At 44.0% G+C, this 27878-nt stretch overlaps 1 protein-coding gene across 1 annotated transcript in view; it reads right to left on the bottom strand.

Moving 5' to 3' along the window:
* Positions 1-27878, bottom strand: part of cdkal1 (CDK5 regulatory subunit associated protein 1-like 1) — a 282148-nt gene that overhangs the window by 11492 nt on the left and 242778 nt on the right. The window contains exons 13-14 of the mRNA XM_083678910.1: positions 6534-6617; positions 1909-2073 (exon numbers count right to left, since the gene is read on the bottom strand). Of these exons, the coding sequence (XP_083535036.1) occupies positions 1909-2073; positions 6534-6617 (249 nt within the window). The remainder of the gene's footprint in view (positions 1-1908; positions 2074-6533; positions 6618-27878) is intronic.

Consider the following 27878-nt stretch of genomic DNA (forward strand, 5'->3'; position numbering starts at 1 on the left):
AATGCAAGTCTCATGACATCATGTTTTAAAGTTCACACCACCAAGGCTCCCTGTAAAACACTACCTTCACAGCACTTTGTCCTAGGCTTGGAGCCTCCATAGGTAGCTCTTCATTTGACCTCATGGAAGAAGAGGCAACCAGATCATTCCATCTCTTGGAATTTTTATCACTTAATTCAACAACATGTTTGAATGCTCAGTCAAGTCATCGTTTGACCTCCACTGTCCCCTAATAATTACATTTCATCAGTGGAGAGGAGGTGTCAGAGGAAAGGCTCCACAGGCCCCTGGTTTTATGGATAAAGGGCTTAATGGAGTGTAAATGGGAGCTTAAGCACTATCTATCTGCCATCCTATATGATGCTGGGTTCACTAGTTAACCACTTAAAGCCCATTTATGTGATTAATCTACTTCAAAAAAAAGGAAGGCAAAGAATTTACTCTTTAAGGTTCATTATTTCAGTTATCATTAGATATAAATGTGACTAAATGGCAAAATCGTGAGCTACTTTAACACTTTAAGCTACTGAACCCATTTAATACAGATACATATGTGCAGTACATACAAACACAAGCACACACACAGACACAGACACACACACAGACACACACACACACACACACACACACACACACAGTACACAAAAACTAGCCTGGCGACCATACATTTTCCATCAGCTTGTGAGCAGCAGACTGCATGCTTAGCTGTGGTCAGTGCAGGGCCGGGGATCTCGGGCATCTCTCTGTTTATTTAATTCCAATGGATAACCTGGGGTTCCTGGAGGAAGCTGTTCCCTCTCTCTCCTCCATTAGTCTGTCTGATCTCTCCATGAGGTATGGATGGAGGAGGCTGGGATACACACTAGGACTGAAAGGAGGAGGATGTACACAAACCTTGTGACCGAGCTGAGCACCACCGACCATTACTACATGTCCACACAGGAGTGCAATCAAATCTGCCTACAAAATCTTGCAGTAAAAAATTTCAAAAAGCAAAAAAAAGTTTTTTTGTAGGTCACACGAGACTGCAGGTCAGAGGAAGTGACATTCAAGTCAAACATGTTCTTTACCTAATCTGTCATCATAGTGTGTGCTGTAATTAACATTGAGGAATATGTAGACGATGAGGCAGAAGAAGAGTCTACTTCCAGCTTAATTGAAGTGTCATTAGAGAGTCTAAAACAACCTCCTTACTGCTACTCTCTTGAGTGTATACTTTTAACACGTATTACGTACTCAGTCAGTTCCTTCAGATAGAATGCCTGACTTTTCCCCTTGTTAATCTGAGATAGTCCTACTACCTTCCTCATGAAAATAAAATACTTGAACCTCCAGTTGAATTCTCCAGCACCATTGATGTGTTAATGCATTAGCAGAACTTCACATGAGTGCAGGCACAGTGAATAAAATGTCATTTCCAAGCCTGGAGTAATGGCCTCCAATCACATTAAATCACATTCCTGCTTGGCTCCCTCTATAAAAGGCAGCTTTGGTCTATCAGCTCAGCTTTTGAATAGTAAAAATGCTGCTATCCTCTGGCCATCCCCCTCTCCTCCCTCCCACACAACACTCACAAGCTATCTCTTCACAAGTAATTAGTTCTCTGTCTAAGGAAGTGGTCATGGCTGTGAAACAAGTTTACGGCAATTTCTGAGCCACACTGACCCCTGACCCCTGCTTAGGTCGACAAGTGCAGTCAACTATTTCAGTAGCCTTTAGAAAAAGACAGGTATTGTATACATGTATTTCCTATACATCGGGCACATTGTTACATTTGCATAAATGTTTCACATTCCTGTTAAAAGGGACATTAGATAGATTTCTAATGCATTACACAAATGTTGATAGACAGTGTTACCAACATGTTGGAAATCTGCCAACCTATAGCATTTGGATGACTGAGCTCACCTGAGTTAGTCCTGACACCTCTCCCTTCTGGAGTGGCTTGGTGATGGAGGGGTTGAAGACTTTGGAGTCATCCACCGGCTGGCCCTTGAGAAAGTGCTTCCCTGCCTCGTAGATGTCCACCTCAATCATCTTCCCTTTGAACTCTGGCCTTTTGGGCACCAGGACCTGCAACAGGAAACAGGGTTTAGGGATAAAAAAACTAGCAATCTGAAACAATCGACGTAAAATGGGTCTGCATTACCTGTATTACCACCACTCTGATGTAATACTTGTACGAATAGCGTCTAAGTTATAGACACCCATGATCTACATCTGCTTTCATGGCCCATTTTTAAACATCATTGATTCCCATTTCTCCAATGTCATATGAGAAAGACCTTGAATCAACAAGGATCGACCATGCTGAGAGTGTGTGTGTGTGTGTGTGACCTCTACCACAAATTAGCAGGTAAAAGTCTACTGCCACTTTAAACGCTGAACCTGTAAAGAGACTGTGTGACATCTACAGACAACAAGACATAGTCCTGGATAACAGGGAACACACACTACAAGTTTCTCGGGGTAATCTATGTGTTAGACCAGTTTAAGATGATTAAAATGAACTGGCAAGGACATTACATGCCAGTAAAAGGTTTAGAGTGTCCTCCAGTTGCGAGTCACAGTTGCTGGCTGGGTATTTATTGTAAGCTACAAATTATGGTGCACAGCTTGGTCCCCACAGACATAGGGCCTAGTCTCTGCATTCCTGGTCGATTGCCACGGTATTCCCAGGACAGATATAGCCTGCCTCTTTAAAACATTCCCTGGCTGCTCTGGGAGATTACAGACTTATATCTGCATTAGGTCTACAGAAGATGGATCCAACTCTACATAAAGACACAATTGGATTAAATAGCTCTGCAGATGGATCTACAGGGGTTTACATTGAAATTGGCTTCATTACGTTGTATGGAGTAGAACTTTTGTGTGGGGAGAAACACTTTTTCTAGACCTGAAAGGCACTGCAAGGAACTGAAAGCCCATTATGATCCATCAAAACTCCCAGTCTATCTTTGGATCTGTCAATTACATTTTCAATTAACTGGAAAATAAATGTGTTTTCCCAATGCTGAAAAATATGTTTTCTATTCTGTGTGTGAATTTAAATTCTTGAGTGTGACAATTGTTTTTTATTCAATTATGTAAACCCTCAAGGTCGAGCATTAGCATTTGTGGGACAAACCAATGAACACTGCTTGTGCGTTCTAATATTTCACACCACAACTACAAAAGCAGGTGGTTTACCAGTTGTACAGCATAAACTATGCCCAATTAGAATTGGGTTGTGAATTCTTATAGTTTTCTGTTTTGAATCACAGCTTCTCCTGGTGGAATTATCATATATAGAGATTTTTTGAATAGAATTGGTGTGTGTGGCACAGCAGAGACTATTCCTGGCGTTAGTGATGTTGTTCACTGTACATCATTTAAAACAGCATTAACACCTTCATAGCTGACGTCTGCTCAACAGGTGGCAGAACAACAAGTGATCTCCACAGGGATATCTCTTCATGTCTTGTCCGTATCAGCCTTAAATCAGAGTCCATGTGAGCCTATGATATGGCTGGTAATCCTCCAGGGCCTTATCGTCGCAGCAGGCCGTTAATTTAATCAGCACACCTGCAGCTCCTCACGTAGCCCTCCCTGCTCCTGAGTGGAGGAGTGTGGGCAAGCTGGGGGGGGGGGGGGGGGGGTCTGGAGGAAATGAATGGAGGCGATGGTGGGGGTCGTCTGATGCCCATAACTAGGTGATTAAATGATGAAAGAGCTTGTCAGGCCTGACAAGAGGAAGCCCCTCATTTAAACACCCCCACACGAGAAGCAGCAGAGGCATTCCGGCTTAAGGGGAACAACTTTTGTTTAACCTGTATGTTACATGTAGATTGGAGTACATGTGCCTTGGAGAGAAAAGGGCCAATGGAGAGTATGGAGATTGTCTCTATCTGATGGATTGTCTTCTAGGTCCCAGGGTCCCAGGGAATATTTTTTAACGATGGGACAGAGGCCCGGTGAGGGAACAGGAGCGGGAAAAACAGTGCACTCGCATCGGAAGATTAAACAGGCCATCCCTTAACACGTTAGTCCACTCAATCGATGAGCAGCAGAGATAGGTTTTTGTTGGGTCTTATAATAGAACGATCAATGGCAGGTCACTCTCTGTGTGCCCTCCCTTACTGACCCGACGGCTTGCTGGGCTCCGAGGGCTGGCCACATCTCCTATCCTCTAGGGCCCAGTCACACATCCCTCACTTACTAACAGACTAGCACACCACTGTCCGTACTCTCACTCTCACAAGCATGGATCCGCTACCATTAAACCAGACAGGTATGACACTTCCGCTGCTTTAGATTTCACAGAGGCTCTTTGTTCACAGCCCTCACTCCTCCCCTGTGCAGCTGAATAGCCTCCGAGCAGCGGGAGGGAGAATTCTTCCCGTCACATTGCCTGGAGACAGCCACTCTTTTAGGGATATAATGAGAATATTCCGGAGACGATCCTGAACTCTGAGGGGCTATTCAGCAGGGGTCATCCAGGCAAGGAGAGAATGTCTTTCTCTCTTTTTTTCTAATTCCACCAATTTAGCTCGTAGGAGTGCAAGGAATGCCAGATCCACTGTGCCACGCTTTATGAGAACTTGCAGGGGGAAGAGAGGTGGCGGGGGTCACACAAGCACAGATCACGCAGCACAGGCCACATGCACGTTGCAGTCAGATTGCTAGAATATTCCCCCCCGAAACACTGCAGCAACACTGGATGAGTGGCGCTGGATATTAAAGCCTATAAGCTTTTCAATTGCCTCAGGAAACACAGACAGGGAGAGAGAGACAAACGGAACCTCAGTGCAGAGTCATACCTCATCCATTCTCACAGGCAGCACAGAGATGTGTCTCATTTCTACTCAGGCATCCATTATTTAATAGTGCCGAGCCCGGCCTGCCTGTGAGAGTAACTGCTACTGCTACTGCTACTAGACGGTCACGTGTCATCATGTACTCAGGCACTGACAGGCTGTGATTTAGGAGGGCATGCCAAAAATTCACTTTGGAGGGGAAAAACCGCTGGCTAAGATCAAACTGCCAACATGTTCCTGATGTGCAGGCAACTGAATGACACTTGTAACTAAGTTTATAGCCCCAAGACAAGCAAGAAGGTAAAAAATATTACTGGTCTCTTCCCCTTTTAAAAAGCATAACTTCAAACATGTTTTTGATGATTGTTAACAAAGGAGTAAATTGATTTATTTGAAGATGTTTGAAAGTTAATTTTTACAGAGATTCTTTGAAGCCATGTGCAGTGGGATTTTTTGCTGGAATGTGGCTGGAGGCTGACCCAATGTTTGCACATTAAAGCAGGAGATTAGTGTTATCAGTTGCCAAACTGACTACTGGAGGGTATCCATGTGTTTGATTAAAAGCTAACCAAACCATACACAAGCATAACCTGAGGTAGCCATCTCCAGAAAAGCTACCATGTGATGTGGTTCAAGGTTGGTGATTTGCTTTGTGTGCGTGTGTGTGTATACATGTATGGAAAGAGCATTAATCAATTAACGCGATGTATAAAATCAATCAACACTTCATTTGAATAATGTCTATATGCTGGTGTGGTCTACGTACATATAGCTGCTTCAAGCTAAATCTGAATGTTATATTGTGTTAAACAACAGTATATGTACAATATACACTCACCAAACACTTTATTAGGGACACTATACTAATACTGGGTAGGGCCTCCCTTCGCTCTCAAAACAGCCTCAATTCTTGGTGGCATTGATTCCTCAAGATGTTGGAAACATTCCTTTGAGATTCTGGTCCATGATGACATCACGCAATTCCTGCAGATTTATCAAGTGCACTTTCAAGCTGAATCTCCCGTTCTATCACATCCCAAAGGTGTTCTATTGGATTCACATCCGGTGACTGGGAAGGCCACTGAATAACACTGAACTCATTGTCAGGTTCATGAGACCAGTTTGAGACGAATTTTGCTTTGTGATGCATTATCATTCATTATCTTCATGGTGCATTATCATGCTGGAATAAGCCATTAGAAGACGGGTAAATTGTGGCCATGAAGGGATGAACATGGTCAGCAACAATACTCAAATAGGCTGTGGCATTCAAGCGATGATTGATTGGTATTAACGGGCCCAAAGTGTGCCAAGAAAACATTCCCCACACCATTACACCAGCTCCACCATGAGAAGGTGTACAGGTGTTCTTAATAAAGTGATTAGCGAGTGTAAATCGTATGATAATGTTGGTCACACTTTTCATTAAGTTCAACCCATACATATGTAGTAATACTGTAATAACTCTTGTAACAACATTGTATTAACATGATGATAAACAATACATGGGCAATAGCTTTAAAGTTGCATGTCCTAATTCCACTTCTGTTGTTATTTATTATACATTTATTTACATTTACATTTATTATAGTGTTTCTAAACAGATTAAGGGGGGAACGTATTGTTGAGCATTTACACATGTTCTAAATATTTTTTTTTTTACATAGTTGTTATATGCATTGACGAGATGTTTCATGAGATGTAGAAGGCGTTTTGCATCATTGTATGTCTTACCTGTTCATAACATTTGTTGTGAGCAACAAAGTACTGGGTGTCAAAGGACTCTTCAGTCACAAGCACATGCTCTCTCTCCCCTATCTGAAACAGAAAACAGAGAGAAAGGGGAAAAGAAGGTGAGACTCTATTTGCACTAACACCCAAATTCAATGCTTAGCTGGTTATTAACTGTCAAACGGTAGTCTTTCGGTCTGGTCTTAAACCATATCCATATGTTCATGTGGACATGAGGCAGGACAACTGTGCTCGTTTTTATGTCTGCCTTCTGGCCATGACAGCATAAACACACCTCTTTATTAGCTTGTAAAAAAGGTGCCATTTAAATGAAACCTTGCAAAGTTTTCAAATTGGATGTTTTTTATTTTTTTAATGATGTCTCTTTAACAATCCTCTCTCTACATTCACAGAAAGAGTATTGTTCACATCATTAATATGTGTTAATTGGATGAAATAAAATAAAAAATATATATATGACAACAGGCAAAAACAAACCTGTCCAGGCTGTCACCCATGCAATCATTCCACCAGAGATAGTGACAGAAAACATCGACAAAGGAAATCATGTTATCTCATCATTGTGGCTTTTATACTTAATCATCTCACTGTGGCTTTTACACTTAATATCATCTTTGATGAGCCAATTAACAAATGTAGCATTCTGATAATGAACTAATTGCAATCGTTTTTTCCACAGAGACCATGTCGGAGTGAGAATAGTGTTGTTCTCTACATTGAAAAATTTAAATGACACACCCTTCATTAGAACTCACGTAAAAGTACAATATTTTTCACACTGAAAAACCTGGAATCCCTTTGAAAGCACTAGAAATATGAAGATCCACTGTATCTCGCAGTGCCAATTATGGCATTTAATGAATGACAACCATTAATTAACATTGAATCCTTAATGTAAGGATGACTTGCTTTTAAAACATACTTACATAGTATGCCACTATTCAGTTTTCACATAATGTGACACCGACATCACATATAGAGTACAAATCCAGTATTGAGCCCTATTCAATCATTGGGCCCAATTTAATCAGAATACATTAGGTTACACAATGTCAAGGATTAATAAAAAAAACAAAAAACAAACATGCAATACAAAAATAAATGCTCAGATTTATGTACTTGGTAAAACAACAAAGCAATATTTACAGACTAAACTGTGAACTAATTCATACACACTTTCTTGCTACATAGAAAGGTTACTGTGTTCTACTCATCTCAGAATGCTGTTCAACTGTATTCAAATCAAATCTATGGTGTGAAGGAAGAACCCAATATCAGACATGGGATCAATCAGAGTCTTCAAATGTGCTGGCAAAAGTGCAGAGCTTCTTCTGGCATCAACTTTTAAGCCATTCAGAATGCTTGGTCTCACTGTCATGTGGAATTGATGAAAAGGCGCAGCAGAGATAAAGACACACAGACAGACACACACACAGACAGACACACAGACAGACACACACAAACACACACCACATCCATCCAGACTTGAGACTTCAAATATGCATGTCCATTGTCTATAAGGGCCTCCATGCTCTAGTCTTCCAAAGGAAAGAGACCTAATTCTCTAATGGGAGAGAGGCTTTCTGATATCTAAATTGCTTTCACTTTATTTAGAGAAGAGAGGTAGCAGCTGGCCTTTTGAGATGACAGCAAACTAAATGTGCATTGCTGAGCCTCTTGCCCTGTGAAAGAGGCTTGTTGTTTTGGACCCCCCCCCCCCCTGAACCCCCCACCCCCCCTTTCCCCCCATCAGAGCTTGGCGAGAGACAGATGAAAAGGCAACTTGAAGAACATGAGGAGAGAGGAGCCTTTTGCATCTCAGTGGCAGGCGTTCTCTCTTTGTGACTCCCCTGGTTACATGGCTTATTAAAACACACCTGCTCCTCCCTATTGCCCAGCCCAAAAATGCACCAAGATACAAAATGGAACACGTAAAGGGCTGCCTGTGCCGATGTAAAAATGTCTCTGACATAACCACGTATAGGACAGACTGCATATGGCTCAGAGGAACATCAACTGCTGCCTAAACCACAATGAAACATGAAAAAACTGCAACTGAAAGTGCGATCTCACTCATCATTCACACCAGCCAAGAGGACACACTCACTGCTCTAGGCACTGCAGAGAATCTGCCCACCAGACCAGTGTGGACTATGGATTAAGTGGTGAAACACACTACTTCCCCCAATGTTGCTGGACCTTCCACGCAGTCAAGCCCTGCTCCAGTCTAAAGGAGTTGACCCTCTGTGGGTATCCTAGCATTCAGAGGGGCTTGGCATCAGTGGGCTGCAGGCCTAGCACGGCAGCCCACCGGTGTTAGCGTGAGTGCCGGTGTCAAAGGTTAATAGTCACACGGCAGAGTGTGCCCTGCACTGGTTGTGCTCTAACGTGGTGGAACTAAGCCGCTTTGCTGAGCGTTGCTCGTTTCACCTTTTTCCACCCGAAAGCCTCAGAAGTTTAAACCCACATTGTTTGGATTATGTTTTTGTATAATAGGAAGTGACTTATGCCCTTAGTTGGGTTTCTGTCCAAAATTAGAGCCCGGTCTCAATCAAGAGGCCAGTGTGATACGGAGACACCTGACCTGAGGTATCCTCTTAACATGACCTCACATCAATGTGGCCAGAGTGATTCAAGAGTTTATCTTGACACCAGAGGTCCAGCATGTACACTCAAAAACCATGCACTACTGCTATCTATGAATGAGCGTTAATAGCAGCACGGATGGGTGATGTTTTGAGGGTGTTTTCAGCTGTTTGTGTTGAAGTTATTCAATTAGAAATCAACACTGCACCTCTGAAGTTGTTATGGATAAATACACATTTCAAGGTGTTTGAGTTGGTGCTTGAGTTTCATCCTTGAGTAAGCTGCTGAGGATGCAGGTGGACTCCCCCATTGTCTCCTGGATTACGAACTACCTGACCAACAGGCCACAGTTTGTATGGCTGCAGGGATGTGTGTCGGACTAGGTGGTAAGCAGCACTGGCTCCCCCAGGGGACAGTTCTGGCTCCCTTCCTCTTCACCCTCTATACCTCAGATTTCAGGCACAACACAGATACTTGCCACTGCAGAAGTTCTCGGACAATTCTGCTATTGTGGGATGTGTCAATGGAGTACAGAGCACTGGTGGACAGTTCTGCTGAGTGGTGTTAGCAGAACCACCTGCTACTCAATATCAGCAAGACAAAGTAGATGGTGGTGGACTTTAGGAGGACTAAGATCCCCCTGTCTCCTGTTTCCATCCAGGGAGAGGAAGTGGAGGTGGTCCAGAGCTACAAGTACTTGGGGTTTCACTTGGACAATAAATTGGACTGGACTGGTAACACAGATGTCCTGTACAAGAGGGGTCAGAGCCGGCTTTATTTCCTGAGGAGGCTCAGGTCCTTTGGCGTGTGCAGGACTCTGCTGAACATGTACTACCAGTCAGTGGTGGCCAGCGCAGTGCTGTACGAGGTGGTATGCTGGGGTGGCAGCATCAAGGAAGGTGACACCAAGAGGCTGAACAGGCTTATTAGGAAAGCTGGTTCTGTCCTCGGTGTCACCCTGGACATTGTGGAGGAGGTGGCCAATAGGAGGATGAGGACCAACTCCTGGCCATCATGGACAATCCCTCCCATCCCCGACATGACACTGTGGCAGAGCAGAGAAGCTCCTTTAGCAACAGACTACTACAACCACGTTGACTAAGGAGCGCTATAGGAGAACTTTTCTGCCTGCCGCAATAAGACTGTACAACTCCTCCTCCAGCTGACTCGATTGGGGTGATCAGAGTCAGGCTGGGGGATGTTAAATCATACTGGACTGTTCTTACTGTAGCCTATATAATGTTCAGATGTCTATTTTACTTTTATTCTATTGTCACTTTATTTTTGTTGTTGTTGTTGCTGCTATAACGCCTTAATTTCCCCTTGGGGACCAATAATGTACTGTATCTATCTAGATACATATCTACTGAAGGTCAGGTAAACCTACTCAAACTAAAGTGAATCCGAAAATCTGCAACAAGGTATGCCAATGGAAATAACCTCTCGAATGATTGACTACAGTTAGCTTTGAATGAGAGGAGAGGATTCACCATACAGATCTAATAATTACAAAATCACATCAGTAAACCTTGCTGAATTGGAAAGCAATGTCAGAGGAGTTATAAAACCTGCTCAGGATAAGTCTGTATTCGCTTGTGTGCATGTAACCTGATTACAGCTTTGATGATGATTAGATACATGCACAAATAACCTACAAATAACTCAAAGACAGAAAAGTTTAGACTGCAACTGGTTTCAGAGAGTGCCAAGCTACTTCACACAAGTGAAACATTAATAATGAAAACTATAAATAATGCTTCCTAACAACTAGTTCACAACACTAACACTGAACATATGAAATATGGATAACTTTGTTTCTTGCAATAGGAACTTTCTACCACAAACATGATACCAAACTACCCTGGACCACTCAGGCAAACAAACTATGTGCACTCTTCCTGCGTTGATGTGTGCCTTATGTCAATTTAGCATTTTTGCCTGGAGGCAAGTACAGGTTGAAAACAACTGCTGACCGCATTCAGAAATTAAACATTTAGGCATAGCTGAAGGTGTGTGTGTTTTACTTTAAAGAACGGAGGACTTCAAATGTATTCAATTGAAAGATAAGGTAGTTGAGCCCCACTCTTAAACCTACTGTGGCTGTGGCTTTGCTATCAAACCTTGAACCTTGAAAAATACATATGAATCCTGTTATTTGTGTTGCAGTACTACATGACAGAACTTTGAACATGTAGGTTCCTTCAACCAGTCAGAGAGAGTGAGCAGGTAAGGACAGCAGGTAACAGTTGTTAAAGAGTGGTACTGTATAGAACCAAACAAAGAAACTCATCTCTACCTCGAAAAGTGACTCTTGAGCTTTCTCACCTGGATGCATATACTTTTTCCCCCCCATTTACTCTGTCTCTTTGAATTTGTGGAACATTCTGTTCTTACAGTAATGCAGAATGGGTTTGGGTTTTTCCATACTGACAATACATTTTCAATTGTGACCCAGGCAAGGACACATGGCAGCATGAAACAAACACCCAGTCCTCTAGACATAACTGTTTTAACAACAAGAACAAAACCTCAATGCAATGTCTATTTTCTTTCAACCTTGCAAGAAACTGATTTATTTTGTCTTTTCAAATAAGTCAGCATGCCTGTGCAGGTGCAGTGTGGTACCACCTCAATGTGCAGAGGGAGAAATATGGACTAAAGAACAAAAGGAACACCCAGAGACATCTGTTGGAGCTGGCTGTTGGAGCTGCTGGGAAAACTCTTTATGTTCAGCCTTTGGCTCTGACTGCATTACGTTTGGAGGAGACAGACATATATGGTCCAAGCCCGTGAGCTCATGCCCCATCATGCATTCATCCAGCAGCCAGAAGATGTGAGGCTCAAGAAGAGAAGAGAAAAGAAAATCTCCACAGTGTAATACAGAGGAATCCTGTCGCCGTGTTGAAACATACATCTGAAGTGATTGTAAAAGCTTGCAGGAGACACACAGTTAGAGGGATAATGTGGTTTAGAAGGCTCATTGTCCAACATCTTGCCAGAGTGTATTTGTTAGCGTAAAATTCTTCCCTTATTTGGCTTCAGATCAGATGAAAGATATTCCATTTTAATTGACTGTAATCCAGGTTGGTGGATTACAACATAAACAATCAGATGGAAATAATGATGTGGGATTACTCTATGGACTGATCTGATCCTGATAACAGGCAAATCTAATTGTGTGGAGGTATATGACAGGATGGGATTGCCAAGAGGGTTATTTGTTGTAGAAGCCCTCTGCTTACAGCACTGTGAGGAAAAACATATCAGAAGCTCTTTGGATTTGAATCAAGGGAGAAATAATAATTACATGGGTCCAGTACAAACATCCCACTAATCTCCTGCGCTTTGCAGATGAGAAGAGAGAATCATGGAATATTCAGATCATACACCGACAAGGTTTACATGTGATAAAGAAAAAATAAATCTCCCTTTTTGAATGCACCAGCTCTCCGTGTAGACTCTTATCAGCAGCAGGCACATATTCCTCCTGGACCAACCATGTGCTCTATCATAGAGACCGGCGTGTGTTTACTCTGTCACAGGAGCTAAAGTGCTTTCAATCACATGACAGGAAACATATCTTGAGAGCAGATCTCTGGGATAATGTGTTTAATTGATAATTAATCCATATGATAAAGAGGATCCTCAGTGGAGCGTCTTCGGTAATAACAACCGCATTTTGCCTGTGTCCCTCACCATTTAATGGGTTCTTTAAAGGGACTTGTTCCTGTTGTAGTTCTCTAACAGCTTAAAAAAAAACAACCTTTTGCCAACCTTGGGAGTCATTACCACAGTGTTGAGCTGCTAACCCCCTGCAATTACGCCTGGGTACCGGCTTCTGATGTGCCTTCAAACTAATGCAAAGCTTACCCTTTTTCACATCCATTTTGGCTCTAGCCCTTTCAGAAAAGCCCAGCTCTGGAGGCTCGGGAGCACCTTGTCTTTTTACTCCACTGTGGTGTGGAGATCCAACACAGCGAGGGGCAGCGCAATTATAAACTAAGATGTGTTATTCACGCCTGTTTACCAGCCAGCCCGTGAGGCGAGCCAAGCTCATGCTTAAACATAAATAAATGAAGATGTGTTCACGAACTTAAAGCCCACTGTAAACACTAGCAGATATTGTGAACTGCACATAAACAATCACCAGAGGAACAATTTCTGGGCTAAAATGTGAATCTGTGATCTTGGAGTTCTCTCAAAAGCATGCTTGAAAGAGGAGCTTCCCTGTTGCTTTTCCTCAAAGTCAAAAACAAAATAAAGAGACATGGACTTTAGAACGGAGTTCTTTGAAGTGTAAGTATTTTGTTTGTAAAGTCAACTCCAAACTTGACACCTACAAAATACATACTATAACCCTAAAAAAAAGTGATTCACCATTGCAACGGAAAATCTCTCAATGGCTATAGGTAAATTGTGCAAACTAAGAGATGAAAGAAAGGAAGAATGAAATCTTAGAATAAATCTACCCTAATATAAGTCAAAGTCCCTAACCCTTGAAAAGTGGACTTTAATGCATGCTGTATTGTGTGTGTTAGATGGGTGACTTGACGCATGTAATTGCCAAGGACAATGAGCTCAAGGCCAAAGGTGAGCTGGTGACCCCTGAGGTTGTCCCTTTAATGAGGGCTAGCAGCGTCAGGTCCTCTCTGGCACGCAACACCGCTCCTTAACAGCATCACAAGGACATTCCTCTCTCTGTAAAGCTCCTCAGCAACAACCTGCCTTACAAAGCATGAGTGTGTTTCCAACACATCTACATTCAGCCCTGGTGCACCATAGACCCATTAACTTACTCTCATTATCTATGTCTGTAAAACATACTCAAAAAGAGCCAGTATTCACTATCCACTATTGTGCCGCTCATCCAAGAGCACAACCAGCAAAAACAGAAAACAAATCAAAGAGCCTGTAGCAGAAGTTATTGATGTTAGAAAATGATGGTGCTTGCAAGAGACCTTGAGCAAACAAAAGATAAACATGATGCCAGCAGGCTGGGGGGACTTAGGAGGAACAAGGCCCGTCCAAACACCTGAGCTTGCGTCTGCTAGCTATAATAATATGACACAGTGTTCTCTTGGCTGGGACTCCAGTGTGGCTCCAGCCAGGCCAGTCATCCTGTCATCCAAGTGGCCCATGGCTGGAGTTCAAGTCAGCCTCACTACACGACAAGTGATTTTGGCAGGGCACAGCAGGTCCTCTGCTATAAGTCCCATTCCACTTTTCAAACAGGCCTGACAACAGCACTACACATGTCAGAGGTCCCAGGCTGGGCCATAAGTGTTCTGTTCACACAGGTGTGGCGGCTGTGTAGTCTGGGGTGGGGGGGGACTTGAAGACTGTGATCTCCCATGGATGTCATGATCATGATAGGGGGGGTCACCTATGCTATCCAAATGTGACCTTTCCAGGGGTTAGAGAGGCACAGTGTAGGACTTCACTGGGAAATCAAAGATAATATGCAGAGCACGTTTCTGTCAAACAGCCATGCCTTATCTGTTGCCTTGACAACCATTAAGACAGTTAATGAGGGGGAAAATGTTGGACAAAGTCGCAAAAATAAATGTAACAGACTAATTAAAGAAGAGCAACAGCTTACTCAAAGGTGCATAGCACAGTTTAATATCATACGTGAAATACAACACGTTAAGGAGAAAAACACTTCATTTGAATCTAGAAAAAAAAGATCTATCATGGGTAAAGTACAGGTATACACTCACCGTACGTCACTGAACCGTTGATACAAGGCAGGATGGATCCATGCTTTCATGTTGTTTACACCAAATTCTGACCCTACCATCTGAATGTCGCAGCACAAATCGAGACTCATCTTTGTTGAAGCACCTTTGTCAGCAGTTACAGCCTCAAGTATTGGGTATGACGCGACAAGCTTGGCACACCTGTATTTGGGAAGTTTCTCCCATTCTTCTCTGCAGATCCTCTCAAGCTCTGTCAGGTTGGATGGGGAGCATCGGTGCACAGCTATTTTCAGGTCTCTCCAGAGATGTTCAATCGGGTTCAAGTCTGGGCTCGGGCTACGGACATTCAGAGACTTGTCCTGAAGACACTCCTGCATTGTCTTGGCTGTGTGCTTAGGGTCGTTGTCCTGTTGGAAGGTGAACCTTCGCAAGAACCTGTGAGACTGTTTATGTAAACATATTTAAGAAACTACAGACGGATATTGGAAAATTGCTGACTCGTTGATTATTGTAGGGGGAGAGAATGAGAGTGTGATTAGACAATATTATAGAATCACCTGACCTTCTCTGATTAGGCAAGACAGGGATGAGTAAGGCATTGGCCTAGGACTATATAACGCTCCCATGTAGCTCTCTCCACAAGGCCATAGGTGTGGGGGGGTCCACCCCCCCTCCAAATCTACCCCTCTCCCAGAGCCATGCACCCTCCATCTGTACCATCTGTGCCATAACCACACCATAATGGCCAGAATCTCCACTTACATAAAAAAAAAAAACAACCAAAAAACGAAACAAACTAAACTGCTTCAGGGGGGGACCCCCACGCCTCTCTAACAAAGCTTGTCCACTGTGGTTGTGTAACAGTGGGGTTTAGGTTTGGGGTGGGGGGGTAGGGGAGCCGGGGCACAATATCCGCACTGCTTCCCCTCAGCCACGTTCCGGGGGGAGAGCAAGCGGGGGGAGAGATTAGATGGAACAGAAATACAGCCGAGCTCTAATGGTGCCTAATTAGCATAACAAAAGAGTGGGAGCGCTTCGGTCTCTCACCACTGGGCAGCGCATCTCATTAAGGACAGCTGAATAACAATTATCGAGTCCCCCCATGAATAGAGCGTTGGCAGGCCAGTGTGTGTGCAGCTTGAGGCCCTGCCAGATCACTAATGCTTTCTTGGCTCTTTATATCTCTTTTTTTTTTCTCCACTTGTTCGTTCCCTCGTTCCCTTCTCTGGTGCTCCGGACGGGGCTTGTGGAGGGAGAAGTGGTTTGTGCTGTGTGCTGTTCTGCACCTGCATCGAAAGCACCCCAGTGCCCTCCCCAAACCCTTCTACTCCCTCACCCCTCCACCCTTCTGAACCTCCACCCAGTCTTCTGCCCTGGGCTGTGGAAACACAATCACTTTAATTATTTACAATTACTCGCCCACTAGTCAGAATCGGCCTCTTGCACAGCCAATGCAAATTATGTGATGAAGACTATTATCAGCAATGATGCATGCCGTTGACTCTGCTTAACATGCAGCTGCCTCAATTTGGAGCGTGTTGAAATAATTTCCATGATAAGACTTATGAAATACATTGGGGTACAGCATACATTTGTCAGCCCCCCCCCCCCACATTAGACTACATGGATACAATGCTAAAATGACAGCTAAAACCAAGGTGAGGACCAGAGTGTATTTTGTCAGGGGGACAAAAGTGCAGCGGCGAAAATCTTATTACATGAACTTAATTCGATTTTTCCATTTCCATCTTTTGGGGTTTGGTTGTAAATTATAATGGTTTGTGACAATCCGCTGCACTCCCCCCTGCATTTCAGTGCTTCATCAATTTCAGTGAGATGACATAAATGACACAGTACTCAGTCACCAGAATGACAAATCCAGTTTGTCACTGAGAAACACAATACAGAAGCCATCAGCTTCCACACAGGCCTACAGGCAGTTTGTATTGTTACAGCTGCTACATAGAATTACATCGGGGGGGATATGACAGAAACACAGCAAGCAGACGCTTCGAAAACATCAGTCAATTTCGCTGAGACCTCAAACCCCTTCAACCCACACAGACATACACAAGGACATGAAAAAATACCAGGAAAGAAGAGTGATTGAGGAAGGAATTGAGAACACTCAAAGGCAGTTCCTCAACAAGAATGTGCTTGGTGGCTGTCCCCATTTCTGATGCCTCCTGTGATGGCTGCTCTATTGAGGAGCACTAGTCACCTCTGCTCCAGTGATTTATTTGCTGTGTGAGGTGCTTGTTAGTAACTGTGTGTCCGATGGTGATGAAGCCCTCCGTGCTGTTTGATTGCTTCATCAATCAGAGCTCAGCTGTGTACTGATTGTCTGGTCCCTATGGGCATGGGGCCGCACCATGTGACGGCACAGTTCATATACATCAATGATAATAGTTCAAGTCCATGTGAGGGGGCACTGGAATTCTGACTAGAAGGCTCAGAAAGTAGAAAATAATTACTCTGCAAAAACAAAATGAAAAAATACACAAATCTTCAAAATATGCCAGGTACTAATTGCGATATGTAGAAAGAAAATGGAAGCTACGACTTGTTTTTGTACATTTCTGTCAGTGGAAACTGTGTTGTATAAAAACAGAACACAAGCATTTCCATCATGTCAATCATTGTCAAGGGCAGCCCCTCCAATGTTATCACTTCCTGCTGTGTTCATGACGAGTGTGAGCACATCCAGTGTAACGTGGGGGTATATTCAGCACAAGGCAAGGGAGGAAAGAAGTGTTTGTTCTTCCTGCCTGCTCCATCTTCCCACAAGTCACTGCTGATGTTGTTTGTGATTGTGGCTTTCCACTGAATTCCAAGTCCCTGAGAAACCACTGTACTTATACACACATAGACACTTCAGCAGAGATTTAGCAGAGACCTCCAGCTGATAGAATGTAATGGGCAAGGGGCAAATAAATAACATTTGTTTGGGAAATTATTCCAGGGACGAAAAGAGGATAGGAACACTCTACTCCAGAGCAGAGGACACAGTGACTGGAAGTCTGAAAAACTCTTATCCAGTGATTGCAAGTGCTGTGCATGCACTCTCGTGGGCTTGTCTTTTCCTGTGAAATTGTCAGGAAGTGTTAATTCCCAGCGTGCCCATGCCTCGCACTGATAGCGGCTCTTTTCCTTGTCAGTGGGCTCTTGGCTAGGGACTCCCGGGGCTTCTCTCCTCCGCCGCCGTCCTAGCAGGCTTGGCAATTTGTGATTAGTGGAAAGTTGATGTAATCTGGCCCGTGGCTGCCATAGGGCTGCTGAGAGGGCCAGTTTGTGCACTGTGGCGGAGTGCCCTGACAAGACCAGTCAGGTAGTGTTGTGTTCTCCGTGGCAGAAGGGCAGAGGGGCCACCCTGCGTTACCCTCCCCAGGGCCCAGGGCACCACCAGTCCACTGGGATCAGACGAGAGGCAGAAAGCACTGACACAGACCAAACCCAGCTCCTTGCCAGCTTTACTCAACTTCTGTTTGCATCAGTAAAGAGACGTTTGTTTTTCCTCAATTTCTCTTCCTGAAAAGTGTGCCCATGATTCACAGCAGGATAAAGAAATAGGGAAACCCATTCAGATAACCAATCTATGATGGAAATGAACATGCTAATATGTCATTTTTTTCTCATTCTTTCACTCAGCTGAATGACTGGGGGCTCATTTGAATTTCTAAATCAGAGTCAAAATCCTCTGAATTAGAATTATTCACATTGGCTTTGGTTTGAGGCATTTCAATGGGTAACATTTTGAAAAGGAATATTACCACCTGAATAGCTCCGATTGATTTTCGGCTGCAAATCAAGACTGATTGACTCTCAAATCGGACGTGCCTCACCCTTGTCACTTAATTAACAAAAAGAAAATTATGCAGTCACAAACAGTCAGGCTTTGAGTGGCAAGCATACAACTGCTGCATCAGAAACAGCAGTGGTCATCAATTTAAGATTAAAACACTTACTAAGATTAGCCATGAAACATCCACAACACTGTAATTGCATAAAATATCAAGCTGTTCAGTAGAACGTGTGTACTATCTATGTAATAGCATGCCAGGTCCTCTACCTCCACCAGCCTCCGCTGGTTTTTTGACCACACTTAGACACTGTTCAAAAGTTCAGAGGCTGTCATGGGAAATAACAGCAACCAGGGCTAACGACTACTTTCACTACCCTTCCTGTTTTCTGTTTGTATATTTGGGGTGCCAGACAGGGTCGTACATCTTTTCCCAGAATAGCAGGAGACTTCCCTCCAACGGCTCCCACCAATCCCTTTGCTGCTGAAAAGGGGCATTGACAGCAAGAGCCAGTCACTTCACAGCCAGGATGTGTGGGTGGGGTCTGGGGGTCTATAACTCTTGAGACAGTGCTGAGTACATCTCCCCCATGAGAGCGGACCTCTCCTCCTCCTCGCTGGCCTTCCTCCCCCTCTCCACCCCTCCACCAGGGGAACTTAATCACACTTCAGTGACTCGCAAGGCAGAGGGGTATGTTTCCCAGAATGACTGCACACTCGGTCCCTCCCTCCACGGTCCAGACTGTGAATTAGCGGTTCATCTCTCCACTAGCCTCGCTGCAAGAACATCATCGCTCCAGACCTGGGACAACACTGACAGGGCATTCAGTCTCCACGATGACAAATCCACTTTGTCACAGAAAAGCACAATACAGAAACTAGGGAAGCCCACTCCCACTCTCCCACACAGGCCGGTTGTGCAGCTTCAAATGCTCCATGCATTACACCAGGGGCCAATGACAGCAGCTCCACAAGTGGCTCTTCACTAGCCATCAGTCACTTCCACTAGCTGATTGTGCTACCTCTAATCATATATAGGACAAAATAACAGGGAATTCATCAGGCACACACTCTGAGATGACTGGGGCCCTGAGACTAGTACATGTAAAGAGAATATATAATGGTGTGTGACTTTGAGACAGCTGAACATCCTGACACTAGCCAGTAGTACATTGTTGTTAGTGTTTGTTATGGTGATGAAGTCGATTTTGCATTTGATTGCTTGCGTCAATCAAACCTGAGTTAATTGTGTGGAACAAAACAACAGAGTTCATCTATACATAATAATAGGGTTCTCGTAAGATATGTAAGCATTAACACGACAGGGTGTGCATTAACTGATAACTTTAATATTTGTATTTTCATCGTGGAATTACCCATGAAGATGATCAAGCCAAATGATTTAATAAATGCTCTACATGTTCCTCTTTGACGATACCTTTAGCTGTGCTGTAATTAGCGTTTTGTCAGGCGGTTGAAGCTACACAATTCCACTTCTGGTGTGCGGTTATGACATTACATTGCGAGCGTCAGGAAGGAGACTATGATGCTCTGGTTCTCATTTGCGGACCACTTTAGCCTATCTATATGTTAGCCTACCCATCTAAATATGTTTTTTGGGGAGAGTAACTGCTACGCACATGCACAGTGTGACAAGATCCTCTGTACACTGGTATGGCCAAATGTTAGCTCCAGAGCCAGCCAAAGAAAGCTCAAGAATGGAAATATGACAGAAAAAAACTGTCTGGATGAGCCTACAACACTTTAAGTAGGTGGAAAATGAGGTCTAACATTGAAAAACCTGAACTTTCCCTTTAACCCTTAACCGCCCAGTACCCATTTCTCAGCTGTGTGATTGTCAGAGATGAAGGCATGGCTTGGAACGTAGTTTTAGCCAATGAAATCACATATTTCTCCAAACCTGTTTTATAAACTGTATTGTTTGTTATTATTCATGAGAAACAACTCTGTCAATCAGTGGAATAAGAAAAAAATATTGGAGATACAATAAAATATAAAATGTTCCTGACCGATGTAATTTGATGCTCTGTAGGATCACCTTGAGTTTAGTTTTGCCTGCCTGTTTGATAATCTTGAGATGAAAAACAGATGCATACTGTAGGCAGCTTACATTCAGATTGGACTCATTGTGGCGTATGTGAACCTCGCATCAGAGCTTTTCAGCATTTTGAGTCATTTAATACTGCACATATAAATTAATTTGCTTCGATAACATGATTACACACGAGTTGTAAACAACAATAGCATTATCGCACCACAGACATTCAGTAATCTGAGTGTTGCTGTGCCTACCCTAGACTACCCTAACCCAGCCCACAGCCTACTCGCTCCAAAGGCCAACCCTGCTCAGCACCAAACCTATCGGAGGTCTGTACCCAGATTGGCCAGTAGGGTCATTAGGAAGGGGGACAGCAGCTTGTTGGCATGGTAAGCTTGTTATGATTTTGGAGTAATACATACATGCAAATCGGGCTCCTAAATGGGTTTACATCATTTGAATATTCATCTGCTTCTTTTCTGTTCCCCTGGATTTGTTCAACTGACTTTGCATAAATTAATTCCATATCTCCTGTTTAAACACAGAAAGCTCAGACGCTGCAGACTGCATGGAAATGAGGGCGGCTGTCCCAGGCAGCCCAGCCCGGCCCAGCCGTGCCCAGGGAATGAGGCTGGAGGCTGGGGTGGGGTAGGGTTGGGGGGAACAGAGAGCCACAGACCAGCCCTGGGATGGGGCTGGGGTGTGTGTGACGTGGGGCTCGAGCAGCAGATGCCAGGCCTGGGGGTGGCATATGGTTGAATGACAGAGCTATCATGCAGGCCGTGCTCTGTGAGCAGAGTGCAGGTTTCATTAGAGGTGATGAATGTGGTGAGGGCCGGGCCCATGGTGCTGGGTGAACACAGTCACATTAAACCCAGCCGGGCTGGCCGTCACACACTAACACTCCTCTTTGTTTGCCCGCAGCTCGGGAGGCCCCCTGATTGTACACAGAGCGGCCGCCGCAAACGAGTGTACTCATTAACACACACACACCCCACATCAATTCAAGACCCTCCGCCCATCAGTGGCAAAAGCCAGCGTACGGGGGGTGGGGGTAACAATATTCACAGAGGCCAGATGTCAAGGTGAAAGTAAAGTAGAAAGCCTGGAAAGTTAAGAGTTTCCGAGCTTGCCTTTGATGCTTTATAAGTTGAAGTGAGCATCTCCACACTGTCTACCCATAAGCCTCCTAGACATGTTGACCCTGCAGTATTTTCATGTAGGCAGCTCAAAGCTTCCTTTTCACCACTCCACAACATCATTTGCTGGCTTAGCAAAGCCATGATCCAATGTATGATATCAGTTTTCCTCCCACATCGAGAGTGCTGGATTTAAACGTCAGGGCCGTGAGAGTTAACCTGAGAGATGCGTAGCAAGTGTCGCTCGGGGGGGAATCACTTCCCTCTTCACTGGGGATATGCAGCCGGACACTATCAGAGCCAGAGCTGCTATACTCCTGATCCCACAACACTTTTCGGCAGTGAGGCACATCCCATCAATACAGTAGTCTTTTTCTCTGTCAAAGATTCCCTGCAAAACCTCAGGCAAGCAGTCACATGAGACACAATGAGTAAAACATGCATTTAACCATAACTAGGTCAAATTTGGTGACACATTATTTCAATAAATAGATAAACGACACCTCAAAACTGTGAGCATAGTACTTGATTCCTTTGGGTAGCTCTCACAGGTTGTAAATGTATTTTTGCAGGATTTGTTCTCAGAATGTATTGTGTTGTTATATGTGTACATTTCTACCAACATCATTGCACAAACTGCCTCGATTACAAGCCAGTTGAGAGGGGTAAAACAAAGTGCCTCCCAAGCTCAAGGGCTACTTTGACTTAATTTGTTTATCCTGTATTCCTAGAAAAGTACAACCTTCAGGGTAGATATTGTTTCTGCATGAGGGAAGATGACACCGAGGCTGGTCTTTCTTATCTGAGCGTGCTGTTGCTTAGACATTATACCAAGCACCAAATGCAAATGTGTTCCCAGTGCATTAATGAGGCATGGGGCGGTCAGGTCAGGGAGAGGTCACTCAGCCCATGACAGGTGCCCTGCGGCATTATGGATCCGAGGTGGCTCAAAGTCATTGGCTATGCACAACGCTGTGGCCATCTACATGACTAATCTTTACGGCCGCCGAGGCTGTCACAACGCAGGCTGCCCAGTAAACGGTCCAGCCATGTGTGAAAGCGGGTGACACACCACTGTAAGCAGGGGCAGGCCTGGGCACAGACGCAGTGAAAGAGAGAAAGGTGGTCAAGGATTATACTCCACAAGGTCTCTACCTCAAACAAACATAGGCCAGGGTGAATGAATAAGTGTGAAGACATTGAGGCTCATTGCAGAAACATGGGCTATAATGCTAAGGGCATGTCATTCCAGAAACTAGCCTGTAGCCTGGGTCATGCATAAATCCTGACAATTGCTTGTTATATTACACACATTCGCCACAGAGAAGAATCCATTTCTGACGCCTGAAAGAAATCGTTATGCTTTTGTTTCGTTCATAAAATCTCATAGCCAATCAGTATATTTAATAGGCTGCAGTGTTATGGAGTTTATAATACTACCAAATAGTGCGAGAAAACAGCCCGGAGACAATGATCAAAGTTGAGCAAAGCATAGAGGGAAGACTTACTATATCGACACTGTGTTATGCATAAGGAAAAAAAGGAAAACTAACAGCAATTTTCACTATGCCCTGGGCTGATTGGGGATTGAATTAGAAATGTAAAAAATTCAAAGACTATAGAACTGAGCACAGTCTTTAGAGAATGATGGAATTATTTCCTTCAGAGGTAGAACCATTGCTAAGGCAGATGAAATAACAGCATAGAGCTTTCAATCAACACACATTTGAGAAAGTTCACCATGACCTTGAAGCCTGTGATTTTAGGGTTGTGATTTAAAGGAAGTCAACAGAGTTCTTCTCTCTTACTGGCAGAGAAACACTTCCGAGGGGTGAAATAATATGTTTGGATATGTGCTGACACCAAGGGCATCAGACACAGTTTCCAGCAGCAGATGTCTGAGGGAGTCAAAATAGGAGGAAGAGGAGAAGGTGAAGGAAGAGGAGGGAAGTTGGCAGAGTGCCAGCGTTCGTCCCAAACCCAAACCTGAGAGATTGTGACAGCTCTGTCCCACAGATCGTCTGACCCCAACACCCAGTCTCCTGCAGCCTGTTGCTGGTCAAACGGTGGGACTAGTCAGGGGAGAAAACATGGGGGGGGGGGAGGGGCGGGGTGGAGACATGGACAGATCTGAGAGAGATGGGTGCAGCACAGTGGAAATTATATTGATAAAAGGATTTACTGCTTCAGAGCTCACTTTAGGGAATAAAAGAAAAGCTTACAACTCTGGCGAAGAGACAAAAAAAAAAAAAACGTCTGCTATTCTGCTTGTCATTCAGTCTGCTAACTGCTCCTCCCTACTAAAAGGAAGCCGGGCTCTTCATTTCATATGTGACACTATCAGTGGTCCATGGGGGACATTTCCTGATCTGTGCAAACTAGATGATGCCATTCTGAGGGAGGAATAATCACCCCCTCCTCTCTCTTTCCTCTTCCTAAAGCCCAAGTCATCTGCTGTGACTGAAGTAAGAAGATTACTGTGGCAACAGCAAGACTGGCGTCTAAACTCGTTAATTTAATCCCGTAATCCTCCAATAATTGGTGAATCTGAAACTGACATTTCGCTGCCCAATGCACATTCGATATTAAAAAAACACCACGGGCCGGAATAATTCTGTTAAACAGCCACGGCCTTATCTGGTCTTGCTGGGAGCCAGTCCTAGCAGTATTACCTACCAGGGCCCTCTAATAGGCTCAAGTGGGCAGTGTCCGATGCTCCTCCAATGCTTTCTAAACAGTCAGCGCTCTAATCTGTAGAAAGCAGAGGAGGGCTATCAGAATTGTTGGAGCCTCCTGAGCACAGGAGGAACTGTGGGGTCAAGAATCCACCCCAGTGAGAAGGCCCTTTCATTTTTTGATTAGTTATTGACGTGCCAGGGGAGAGGATGCCTAAGGACATGGACTTTCAAAGGTAGCAATTAGCCATTTGATCTTCCTTCCTCTTCAGTCAGCTTTAAAACTTCAACACCCAAACTTTTCAGAAGGTGCCTCCAGGCATGGTTTTTCTTTTTCAAAGTGAGGTTTATTTATTTTTTGGAGTGTCCCAAATCACAGAAATGAATTCGAATTTTAAACAAATGAAAAAGAAACTCAAGTTAAGGTTATTCCACTTCCAACCAAATCTGCCATGCACTGCTTTGCTTTAAAGGCAGAGTCATGTAAATTACTGTTAAATGAGGATGCTATAACAATGTTCCAGCCCTTGTACAACATATACATGAGGCCGGGTTTGAAAGAGAAGTATTTAGTAAATAAACGATCAATCATCTCAGATTTCAAATACAAGTCAAATCATGTCAACAAGTCTGTAATTGTTCAATTTATTTCACAGCTACACATAGCAAACACGACTAAAGCAATCTATCAACTCCACTCTTCCCTAATGATTCATGGTGACTCTGGGGATGAGATCCACACTGTAATCACATAGCAACAACCCTCACTCACACAAACACCTCAAACTCATCCAATCCTACTGTATGTCAACACTCCACCAACCACGTGTTTCAGGCGATGGTGGTGCACGTTACTGCCTACAGATCGCTGTCCATTCACACCTAGGAGCTGGAATGGTGGCATAGTGCTGGAGCAGACACTCGCTAAGTGACAGCACTGGAGCTGATGCTTTACGGCCTGGAACCTTGGTGTGAACAACGCCAGTGAGTGCTGCTACAGACGGATGCACTTCTGTCAATAACTCTGACTGGCGTGGAGGGAGAGAGGGAGCTTTCTCCTGCTATTACCAAGTCGTACAGTATATTACATGTTCTCTTGAAGAGAGTGTGATACTGAAGCACCCGCTGGTGAGAATATGCTTATTAAAGAGTACATCAGGTTGAGAACAGTTGTAAGCACTAAGTGCAAGCACAGAATGGAGAGGGTCAGGCTTCTATGAACTTGTGTCATAGTTTCATCAAGATCTAGCTTGCATATTGGTGATAGAGGCAGAGATAGAGACAGACACACTCATCTTGTTGTGGGAAGCTTGAAGAGATCCATTAGGGTCAAATGAACTGAACAGACCTACTGAGGCCAACGCTCAGTAGGTACTCCATACGCCCACTGATCAGCTCAGAGAATGGACTCTCAAAGTACTACATGGAACATGAACACAAAGACTCTTTCAGTTTGACAGAGACATGTCATCTTCCTACCACAGTGTGATTCAGTGAGTCATAACCTTCAGCTCTATAGCTTGGATATATGGACTCACAAAGCAAAATCTCAACAAACTTGTGTGTTGCCAGGCAGGCAGCCAGGACCATTGGTGCAGATGTGGAGGTTCTGGAGAGTGTGTGTCAGAGGGCAAGGCTTGAGAAACTAAAACGCATCACAGCTGAAGACAGCCATCCCCTGCACACAGAACCTTGCAGGGCTGAAAGATTGGTTGCCTTGAAAACCCGGACAAACTGTTCCAGAAACTGCTTTCTGACTTTTTAATCAGGCTCACCATAGATAGTGATTTAAAAACAGACCACTTACTACAACACTTTGCACTACACTTACTGCTGCTAAATCTGTTGCTTGTTTGTATTTGTATGTTGTTTAATGTGTTTTATGTGTTTTTTGAGTCAGGGGTTAGGGTTAGGGTTAGATTTCTTGTGAACGTGACAAATACAATGTATCTTGACTCTTGGTACGAGTCATAGGCTGGCAACATAGGGTGAGAGTATATAAGAACACTTAAGTGGTGTGTGTTATAATGCACAGTACACTTCAAGCTTATGTTCAAGACTTACATTGAGAAGAAAAATAAAATTCCTTCTCTCCTCTCTGTCTAAATATTGAACAGTCTCTTGTTAATCTATACTGTTATGGGTATGAGCCACTATGTCCACAAGTGTAAACTGTATATGTTTGAAAGTAAGCCTTGAGAGCAGAGTAGCAATTACCATAAACACAGGGTTCTAAACCCAGGAGACCTAAACTTTATTGAACTTACAAAGACATAGTGGTCTTCATTGGTTAGAGGCCGGTCATTCACCATTTCCCTCCAAAAACAAACCATCGACAGAACACAGTCGAGGAGTACAGACACTTCTCAAAATGGTCCAAAGAAGATAATGCTGGGAGGGAGAAAAACCTTAAATAACCCTGTTCCCCTATTGGGCCAGTGACAGTCCTTTGGCGTCAAGCTAAATGTGACTTACTGAACAGTGTACCCTTCCATTACTAATGTATATGTTATAAATATTTAAATGTACACAGTGTACTGTCGCTACTGTATCCAATGAAGTCAATCAGAGAGAGAGAGAGTGTATGTGTGTGTGTGTGTGTGTGTGTGTACAGTATTTGGCAAACTGCCATGTCTAGTCCCTGTCTCTTTGAGCTCCTCCAAGGCAGTCCTCCTATCAATCTCCTGTTCTCAATACATTGTCTCTCAGAGCTCTCCATGCTGTCCCAAAGCAACAGGGTGCTTGTCCTCCACTTCTCATCCTCATCCTCCACCCCATCAGGATTATGAGGAACATACAGAGTGGATACATTTAGAAGGATACTGAACATGTGGTTACAAGTTGCCCCTACACCTGTGTAGTAACACTGTAATTACTGTGGGAACAACATTGTATTAAAGGAGCAGTCCCGTGAAAACTGGGTTTTATATGCCAAGCATCACGTCTGGAGGAAACCAGGCACCGCTCATCACCTGGCTAATACCATCCCTACGGAGAAGCATGGTGGTGGCAGCATCATGCTGTGGCGATGTTTTTCAGCAGCAGGGACTGGGAGACTAGTCAGGATCGAGGGAAAAATGAACAGAGCAAAGTACAGAGAGATCCTTGATGAAAACCTGCCCCAGAGCGCTCAGGACCTCAGACTGGGGCGAAGGTTCACCTTCCAACAGGACAACGACCCTAAGCACACAGCCAAGACAACGCAGGAGTGGCTTTGGGACAAGTCTCTGAATGTCCTTGAGTGGCTTAGCCAGAGCCCGCACTTGAACCCGATTGAACATCTATATAAATAGCTGTGCACCAACACTCCCCATCCAACCTGACAGAGCTTGAGAGGATCTGCAGAGAAGAATGGGAGAAACTCCCCAAA

The sequence above is a fragment of the Argentina silus genome, assembly GCF_951799395.1.
Source record: "Argentina silus genome assembly, chromosome: 10".
In the NCBI taxonomy this organism is placed as follows: domain Eukaryota; kingdom Metazoa; phylum Chordata; class Actinopteri; order Argentiniformes; family Argentinidae; genus Argentina; species Argentina silus.